Source organism: Copidosoma floridanum, unplaced genomic scaffold (assembly GCF_036245765.1).
Source record: "Copidosoma floridanum isolate Cflo_tuat_1 unplaced genomic scaffold, Cflo_Japanese_pri ptg000001l, whole genome shotgun sequence".
Taxonomy (NCBI): Eukaryota; Metazoa; Arthropoda; class Insecta; order Hymenoptera; family Encyrtidae; genus Copidosoma; species Copidosoma floridanum.
Window position 1 is genome coordinate 11,383,844 of NW_028321878.1, and position 10,091 is coordinate 11,393,934.

At 45.5% G+C, this 10,091-nt stretch overlaps 1 protein-coding gene across 2 annotated transcripts; it reads left to right on the plus strand.

Moving 5' to 3' along the window:
* Nucleotides 1-320: 320 nt before the first annotated feature.
* Hil (peptidase hillarin) lies at nt 321-9,699 on the plus strand. 2 transcript variants are annotated; one of them, XM_089591200.1, is made up of 10 exons: nt 321-679; nt 1,140-1,389; nt 7,064-7,180; nt 7,274-7,446; nt 7,723-7,966; nt 8,039-8,487; nt 8,558-8,707; nt 8,776-8,965; nt 9,041-9,298; nt 9,394-9,699. In XM_089591200.1, exons 1-10 carry the CDS (start codon nt 339-341, stop codon nt 9,697-9,699), a joined length of 2,478 nt encoding a protein of 825 aa, XP_089447326.1. In that variant the 5' UTR covers nt 321-338. The 2 variants fall into 2 exon arrangements, with proteins under 2 accessions (XP_089447326.1, XP_014218702.1); XM_014363216.2 differs by having other exon boundaries at nt 1,203-1,389.
* The last annotated feature ends 392 nt before the right edge of the window (nt 9,700-10,091 follow it).

Genomic DNA, 10,091 nt, shown 5'->3' on the forward strand with positions numbered 1-10,091 from the left:
AATTGAGAACCACATGCTTGGATGAAAAAATCGTTTTTTTTTTCTCGATTATTTCATGTTAAACCATCAATCTTGCCCGTGACAAAGGGTTTATACGGTATACGAAACGGCACATCAATAAACAATGTAATCTAACGTTTTCGAATGATTAAATGTTGCAGGTTGCTGGTAAAAATGCGAAAATCGAGGAATCATCCGATGGCGTCGACGGTCCCAAAGGGGGTCCTCATCAACGAGGGCTGATCGTCAGTTCAACCAAAACCAAGTTCCACTCGTCTGTGCCCGTTCGCCACCGCAGCGCGTAGAGAAAAAAAAAAAAAAAGAAAAAAACCTCCACAATGTACCGGCCCAACTTTTACGAGAGCACGTGCCTGCGCTGCCAGCAAACGGTCTACCAGGTGGACCGCGTGGGTCCCCTCAAGGACTTCACGTTCTTCCACTCGGGTTGCTTCAAGTGCGCGATATGCGGCACGAAATTGACCCTCAAGACGTACTACAACAACCAGCACACGATCAACGACAAGGAGGTCTACTGCAGCAGCCACGTGCCCAAACCGGGCCCGGGGACCCTCGACAATTCGAGCGTCGGGATACGCAGTGCCCTCAACGTCCCCAGATCCGGATACGTCAACGAGCAGATTCGCGCAGGCGGCTCCCCCAGACCCGTTTACCCGCACAGGTGTGTGTGTGTGTGCCCAACATAATAAAATACAACTTTTTTTTTTTTTTTTGTTCCCTTTGAAAACGCGAAATTCGTACAGTGCCCCACCTGTTTTTGTAATTGCACAACGCACGATTTACTTGCCACGCTGTACGTAACTTTTGTTCTTATTTTTGAAAATCAGGTTTCGAATGCTCTTTCAAACGCGCACGGATTTCACGTTCGAGCTCGTTTCAAAGTCAAAGCGCATTTTTCGGCTGCCGCATCGAATTCCAATGAAAAGAGACGCAAAACTGGCACGCGTTCGGTGACAACCGAATTAATTATCTTTAATTAGAAAGCGCGGATCTACTTTGTGTATCGGTATACATATATATGTATATACTTTATACGGGACACACCAGGGAGCTACTAGTATTAATTATTGTTGGAGTGGGGGGGGGGAAAGGTGAATATGTTGATTATTGTGGGTCCGCAGCTTCGACAGCGCCGATTCATCGGGTCACGGGCGGCAATCGAACGGCCACGGCTCGTCCCCGAGTGGGCTGTACCATCATCACGGCAACAACCACGGAAACGCGTCCCCGCACAATCACCACGGGTACGGGGATGGATACCAGTACGGGCGCTTCGACGCCAGTGCGCTGCACATTGCCCACGCCCTCAAACAGACCGAGCTACAAAAGGGCTACAGCAAAGCTCGCGAGAAACCCATCGACTACTACCTCGTGAGTTTCTTTTTTTTTTTTTCCATCCTTCCCATTTGGTTTTTGCATCTCGTTATAGGGGAGCAGAGAGAAGGAAAAAAAAAAAAAAAAAAAGGAAAGCGATCGAACATCATTTTTCGAACTCAATTCTCACCTCATTTGCAATTCGCTGCCCTACCTACTTTCTCGCATCTCCGCGTACGTTTGTACGTATACGCATTGGGGAGTACCTATACACATATGCGAGCCGCTACCGTTTGTCGGCGTGTTCTCTTATCTGAGAATTGTAAGGATTCCTTTGCTGTGGTGAAAAGGAAAGACAAAAATCAAAAAGCATACGGTTACAATGGATATACGACGGGCATTAATATAAGGCGCATACGAGGAGAGATAAGAGCAAATATATATGTACGTATGGTGTATGTGAATATAAATATAGCGTCACGCGCTACTTCCGAAGCTGAAGATATTATACACACAAGTACATTCCATACCCGAGCGATGGAGATCTGCTGCAGCCGAAGCTGAATTTTAAGCGTTCAATTTTAAATTTGAATCGTTAAGCTTTTTTAACTTTTTTGCTTGAAAACTAGTTTTGTTTTTTGTTGAAATTTTTTGTTCATGCAGTTTCTGAGTTTCAAAAAATGACTGATGGAGAGGTAAAAACAAAATTATACTTGTACAAGATTTTTGGAAGATTTTTCCCAATTTTGTAATACAATAAATTGATTGTATTCCAGCGTTGGGACATCGCGCGCGGATTTTCATGAAACTCTTCGGCCCAACTAAAAGGAACAAAATCTCGTTTCGTATTTTATGATGACCTAGTGCAGAAAAGTGCACATTCATACCTATATTTTCTCGCTGCATCAACGCCGCGTAAAACGACAAGGTATACTTACGAAACCGTAGGCGATTTAGTTCTTTACACGCGCTATCGCGGGGATTCAAAGGTATACCTACACAACATTATTGTACAAGTAGGGATTACGTGCACGTAATACGTAAGCGGCTACTTTTAATGGACGAGACTAACATTGAGTGGGTCTTGGCCGGTAAAAGTGAAAAAAGATATACACAAGTGTGTGTACACATTACGCAGTAGAAATACGTGCGTATACGTTTAGGTATTTACCCGTCTCAAGAGCTAAACGGGATTGATCGGTATATGCGCCCAAACGTGCTTTTTGCCGATCTTCCTGCTTCGACGGATTCGTTTATTCAGAGGATAATGGTTTTTCGGACAATTTAGGCAAACAAATCATTGATTTGCTCCTCCGTAGGGTGCCCGTTGATGTTTCAACTTTTGCGGTTGCACCTCGTCAACAAGCATACCTTTAAATGAATTATTTTATGAACTTCAAAACAAAACTCAACGTGGAGGTGAAACAAATGCCGAACCATCATTTTACAACAGAAGATCGGCAACTCTTTTCTGTGAAAATTCCACCCAAGCATGATGAGCGTCATTTATCGTGTTTCACTTATGACACTTAGGGTTACATACAGGAACCATATATATATACATCTTGATCTCAAACTCCCTTATTGGCGCACGTATTTACTTCGGAGGTTACCTCTGCGCTCGTTCAAGTACAACCAATGCCATGCATTTTCCGAAAGCATAAAGAAAATAATATAAATCGACGCTCATTCAAGTATTGTACACACAAGTACACATGAGACGGGCACGATGTAGCGGCGGCGATCGAGAGCCAAGTTAAGAAAAAAGGTAGGTACACGTATATATATTACACTTTGCGCGAGCGTTTCCGCTTTTGTGCAAGCACGCACGTATAACTTACGTGAACATTACATACGTGTATACGAAAGCAACGGCATATTTTTCCTTCAACTGCAGGCTCGATGGTTCCGCGAGAGACTTTCGCGTTTACACCTACATACTCTTGCGCGAATGTTGTACAAATATATGCTAGCGAGTGCAGAGTGCATTATGTCAGTGCTGCAAGAGAATTGAGTGAAGGGACGAGACCGCGAGCGCGATGAGATTTACACGCGCGTTAATCCTTGGGTATATTATACTTACATATTATGTACCTGTACTCACGCGGAAGTTTTTACGTTACAAAGTATACTTGGTACGAGTTTTCGGGAATGCGGGGAAACTACGGAAATTTTGTTGAATGGCTTTCTGCTGTTTGATGAAAAAAAAAAACAAAAAACTTACTACCGATTTTTTACCGATTTGCTGCGTGTATGAACAAAAAAAAAAAAAAAAAATCAATCCCGTGGTAAAATCACTTCCGATGATCTTACTTGGTTAACTCGTATAGCTTTGTTCAGATACTACATCGAACTTTCTTTAAATAATTATAAAAAAAAAAAGAAACTGAGATAATTCGGATTTTTCTTTCACACGATCCAAATTACCTGTTGATAATTGCACACGTACCACGTAACAACAAAATCAAATACCCTCACCTTCTTGTCCCAATGTACAATCCCGCGCACATAATGTATATATTATTATATACATGTTACCTGCACATGTTCAATGACTTGGCGCAATTATACCGTTCTCCAATCAACCCTCCTTCCCCTGCATTCCCCTCGATTCTCGACCGCATAAACCTATACATAATATAACCAAGAATGACTCATCTGGTGTGTTTTTTTTTCCTTTGTATTATCCATACGCGCGTGTATGAGCGTGAAAATTAAAAAAAAAAAAAAAAGAAGAAAAAAAAACAACAGTAATAAGTATGCGCGAGCACGCGTTACGGGAATCACCATCGTCAGCGCGATCGCCGTCATTATTAGGTCGAGGAGGAAAATCCTGCGGAGCGAGAGACCTGGTAAACGAGCGTTCACTTGCAGCTTGGCGCTTCGGCGCTCGTCATGCCCCAATTCTTATTCCACACGTAGGTATACACTCCGCCGCTAACGCGGATAAACACATAAGATCGAGGGAGGGAAAAAGGAAAGAGGAAAATATAATGCGCGGATGCACAGGGACTTCTTACTTGGCGTTTTTATTCATGTATCGTGCACGCGCGTGGTACAACGAGAAAAGCCAAGGATGTAGGTGAATCGGCGAGGAAGGAGATAAAATGATGGCTTCGAAGGTCTTGGCAAGGTAATCGGATCGGAAAAAAGTTGTCATCCCACAGATAAATTTTCCCCATCACCTAATGGTCGCTGTACAAAAATCAAATAGCATAATAAGCTCATCAAGTGACGACGTGTCAATATCCGTTACCGATTTCCAACGCGCCCGAGTGAAGTATTCCGCTTTCTTCTTTGGGCAAGTGAGTACTTAAAGTACGCACACATTGAAAGCGCAAAGGGATGAACAAACGAAAGTTTGCAAAGTTCAACATCACGTACCTGTACCGTAATTCCGCAGTTCCCAAACAAGAGAGAGAGAGAGAGACCACACGTGCTCGCGGCGAGTGAATCAATACACGGGGTTTATTTTCTGCCGTTTGCGCTTCGAGCACCGTGTAATGAGGCTTCGGGCGCGTGTTAATGGCCTACATACGTAATGATTTTTCAATCCACGGTGTGTAACGAGAGAGCGAGAGCCCGTTTTATCATTTGCCTTGCCAGCGCGCGTCGCCTTATGGTATGCACGGGAGCTTGGATTTCAACTGGGGGAAAAAAATCTTCTTCCCGGCCCTCTTCCTTTGTCAAGAGTACAAACGCGAGTTGCTCGGATCGGAAGACTAATACATTTGAGGCGGGGTTCACTTATGTAGGAGAATTCATTTCTTGCATTTTTTTACGTTAAATGGAGCCCATACAATAATATACCTACCATGCAGCAATGTTCCATTGAATAACGGTTTCTCGTCTTTTATTATAGGTACATTCATGTTTACAAAAAAAAAAAATCAATTTATTTTTACTCCACGCATTGTAGGTGTTGATTGTACACGATAAAAAAAAAAAAAAAAGAAAATCATTCAAAGTATTTGCAAAAAACAAACCTCATTCGTATTGCAAAGTAACGATTTTACGAATACTTATTCCCCAAGACGTTTCTGCATGAGATGTTACAACATATCTTACCACGGGATTTCCACCTACCGTATAGGTATAAATTATGTACTATATCGATCATTGAAATTGAAACATAAACGTATATACGTATAAAAAAGCGAGGGATTTCAGATCAAGAGGACGTTAGCACCGAAGAGCGTCGATCCATAAATACTTATATCCGAGCGAATCTCTCTGCGCGCGTATACACACACATATATATGTATTCATCTCGATCGACATCGGCATTCAACGCCATAATCTCACCGCGGAAAGAGCGAGCGAGCGTGAAGACAAATGCACTTGCACGGGATGTATCTGAATCGAGAACCAAAAGAAGAAGAAAAAAAAAAAAAAAAAAAAAAAAAGGATCAACCGATCTCTCGCGCAGACAATGATAAAAAGTATTTTTCCACGAAGAAACCCGCAAATGTTGAGCCTTCTCGACAAATGGTGTGGTGCTTGTATATCTTGGCCACGGCGTGCAATATCTCCATAACTATGCTCTCTCTTTGAATCGAAAAATTCAATCGATTGATAAAACCACCCGAACAATAGGTACACGGTGCAATAGTCTCATCGACTCAATTACACACCCTAAACTACGGCGATGGTTGATAAGCACACCGACGACTCCCAACATATTGTACCCGCAATGTGTTTCCTTCGCTTCTTCGGAGTGTACAACCGATGAGGGTATATACTCTGTGGAAAGCGCACAATCGTGCGTGTGTATACGGATGGGAGGGAAAAGAATCATCACCGGAGAGAAAAAGACGCAGGTGTATATATATATATACGCTCCTAATTAACCAGATAGACGCGCTGCGAATATTATACCGTATGTATACGGGAGTGGGTGTAATTATATTACGCACAACAGAGAGAGAGGAGGAAGGTGGAGGTGAACGAAACCACAAAGCGGAAGCGATTCCGCGGCCGAGCGCGGAAACACAAACGCCCGCACGCCCGGTATATCTGTAAGGGTGATGTGTAATATGGTGTAAGTCGGCTCTTCCTTTTCCCTCATACTTCCTCTCTCTCTCTCTCTCTCTGTGGCCCGTCGTTTTTATACGTGTAATACACATCTAGTATAGGATGATAAGCGATATTAATATATATATGTACGCACCCTCGCCCCTTCGGCGGATCATGTACGAGCAATCTGCAGCCAATAGTTTTTCGAGTGGACTCTGCAGCCCATTGATATAATATGCAAACAACAAATACCTTGGGCTGCACTGGAGTGACACATGTCTCGAATGTTAATAAAATGTGACACTTGTGGATCGGCAAGTTTGGTGGGTACTTGACGAGGGCAGGGGACCATTTGTCTCCCCACCAGAATACATTGTGGGATACAATTTTGGAGAATAAGGTGATGCGGCTTTCGGGACCAAAGTAGGTATACTCATCGTACACGCATTGGCACTTGATGATTTTGGAAAACTTGCACGGGACACCGCTCCGATTTCCAATGACTCATCGCAAACATTATTATATGTCCTCAAAGTCGATTTCCATCGTAGGATACACCCGTAATTGGCCACAAATGTAACTTCCTTCATTCCCAATACTGTCGACACTATTCGTAATACCTGCACATAAAAGATTCTCAATGGCTATTTTTACTCACACGTAGCTCATTAATTGTTCCAACGATAATGACAATGAATTTGTTGTTTGTTTGCAGGACAGGGACGAGCAAACGCGACTCGAGATGAAACACCGCAAGGAGGAGGACGATCTGTACCGCAAGTTTGCGCACCACCGCGAGGAGGAGGACCGCAGGATACGCGAGGAGTTCCGAGTAAGTGCATTTTTTTTTTTTTTTTTGTTCATTCCTATGAAACATAAATCATCGGTACTTGAATCCATGTTAAACATTCGCTTGTCCACGCAGGACGAGTGGGAAAAGGAGCTGGAGCAGTTGTCGGTGAAATGGGAGCGCGATCGCGGCAGCAAGACGCGCGCCCAGCAGTTCCAGCAGGAGAAGGAGGACCTCGAGAAGAACATGACCCTGCGCAGGGACAAGAAGAAGGAGAGCCTCACCCGGAAAATGCTCGAGCACGAGCGGTAATTTTCTCCCTCTTTTTATTTTCCCTTCCGTTGGAGCGACTCTTTGGACACGCGCGCGTGTAACAACTCCCACGGGGTGAAGAGGGAATTTTTTACTTTTTTTTTTTTTTTTTTTTTTTTTTTTTCCTCCCCATTCCTTGGGAAAGAGCGAGGAAACAATGCGTCCCTCGGTTAAAGCCCGTAATGCTCGCTCCAGCTTGTAACAATACCAGCACTGGGAACAAACGAAGACTCTCTAATCGAAAATCTTTGGGGGTGGGGGAAAAAAAACAGGGCAGCGACAGCGGCGCTCGTGGAAAAGCAGAGCTCGGAAATGCTCGAGTTGATAAACGAGGCGCGCAGCGAGTACATGCAACAGGAGAGCCTCTACCTGGACGAGGGCGTCGATTACATCCACGGGGCGCCTCCGAGTCCCTACCCGTCCCGCGCCCCGGCACCGCACCCCCCGGCCCTCGCCAAGTACCACTTGTACAACGACCCGCTCGAGTTTGCCGACATCGACCAGATTGCCATTTCGGTGAGTGGCTTTAAAATTTATGGCTCGAAAAAAAAACCTCCATCCGATTGAAAAACACAAAAATGCGTCCAGGTGGCCCAGGAGGATCAAAAGACCTTCACCGACTTGGTGCGCCAGCTTGTGAGCAAGTGCGGCTCGGACATCGAGAAGGCTCGCACGATATTCCGTTGGATAACGGTGAAGAACCTAAACACGATGCAATTCGACGAGAATTTGCGGGGCGACACCCCAATGGGCCTCCTACGGGGCATAAAACACGGCACCGAGTCCTACCACGTGCTGTTCAAGCGGCTGTGCAGTTACGCCGGCCTCCATTGCGTGGTCATCAAGGGATACAGCAAGTCGGCCGGCTACCAGCCGGGCGTGCGCTTCGAGGACAATCGCTTCCGCAACAGCTGGAACGCGGTGTACGTGGCCGGCTCGTGGAGGTTCGTCCAGTGCAACTGGGGCGCCCGGCACCTCGTCAACGCTAAGGAGGTGCCCCATCCGGGACAACCCAAGGAGAAGAGCGACAGTCTCAGGTGGGGCTTCACTCTCGCCACACACGCACATAACGCCACACCTGTACATTGTAATATTCTGCCCCATCAGATACGAGTACGACGACCACTACTTCCTCACGGACCCGCGGGAGTTCATTTACGAGTTTTTCCCCCTTCAGGAGGACTGGCAGCTGTTGAAGCAGCCCATATCGCTCAAGGACTTTGAGGAGCTGCCCTTTGTCCGTTCGCTTTTCTTCAGGTATGATCATTCTTCTGTATACGTTATAGTTTTTGGGAAAAAGCGCACAAAACGTATTGTTTTCGCAGGTACGGGCTTTACTTTCCCGACACGAATACCAATGCCGTGATGTACACCGACGCGACGGGCGCCGCGACCGTTAGGATAGCCATGCCCGCCAACATGCAATCGTCCCTGATTTTCCACTACAATCTCAAGTTCTACGACAGCGACGGCGACAATTACGATGGCGTGTCCCTCAAGAGATTCGTTATGCAAGTAAGCGTGTGTGGTGTTTATGTAAACCATAAAACCAATATACATGTACTTACATGTGCGTGAAACATTTTTCAGTCGGTGGTTGGTAATTTGGTGGCGTTTCGAGTTCACGCGCCTTGCTCGGGTTCCTTCCTGCTGGATGTCTTCGCCAACGCGGTCACGCCCAAGGAATACCTCACGGGCGAGCCGATGAAGTTCAAGAGCGTCTGCAAGTTCAAGATCGCGTGCGAGGAGCTTCAGACCGTCATGGTGCCGCTCCCGGATTGCGCGAGCGGCGAGTGGGGCCCGACCAAAGCCACGCGGCTCTTTGGCCTCGTGCCGATCACCCACCAGGTTTATCACAATACGCTTTTGCCCTTGCTCATTACCGAGATTTTTTTTTTTTCTTTTTCCTTTTTTTGTAACAATATATCCCTGGGGGTTGTCAGGAGGCCCTGGTGTTTGCCGGTCGGGAGCTCGAGATCCAGTTCCGCATGTCGCGAGCGCTTACCGATTTCATGGCGACGCTTCACAAGAACGGCATCGAGGAGAAACGATTGTCCAAGTACGTGAGCCACAGCGTCACGGATGACGACGTCGTCACCTTTACCATTAATTTCCCCGAGGAGGGCCAGTACGGCCTTGACATATACACGCGCGAGTCGACGACCCCGACGCATCACGACTCCTCGGGTGAGAAGCACCTGTTGACTCACAGCTGCAAGTACCTCATCAACTCTAGCAAGAGAAATTAAACGAATTTCAGAGTAATTACGTTTCTTTTTTTTTTTTTTCTTTCTTTTCGTACGTAAAAAAGTATGAATTACCTTTGATGTGTATATTCACAGTTACCGATCTTGAATCCAGCCTGAAGAATACGACTATATTCGTAAGATTTCACTGATGCAGTGTTATGATAGGTTCGTTTGGGGCTTAGCTTGGAGCAGCTCCTAACAAATTCCTACAGTCGGTATATCTATATTTTATGGCCAAGACGTAAATATTTATATTGCCAAGACTGTGAGTATATAGATATACCGACTGTAGGAATTTGCTCGGAGGAGCTCCGAGCTGCTCCAAGCTAAGCCCCAAACGAACCTGATATTTGGATGCTATAGTCGATTCATGCGAATTAACGGGCAATAAT

Coding starts and splice junctions, on each gene's coding strand:
- Hil (XM_089591200.1), top strand. CDS start 339: ATGTACCGGCCCAACTTTTACGAGAGCACGTGCCTGCGCTGCCAGCAA. Junction 7,967..8,038: donor TCGACCAGATTGCCATTTCG/GTGAGTGGCTTT, acceptor AAATGCGTCCAG/GTGGCCCAGGAGGATCAAAA. Junction 8,966..9,040: donor TCAAGAGATTCGTTATGCAA/GTAAGCGTGTGT, acceptor AACATTTTTCAG/TCGGTGGTTGGTAATTTGGT.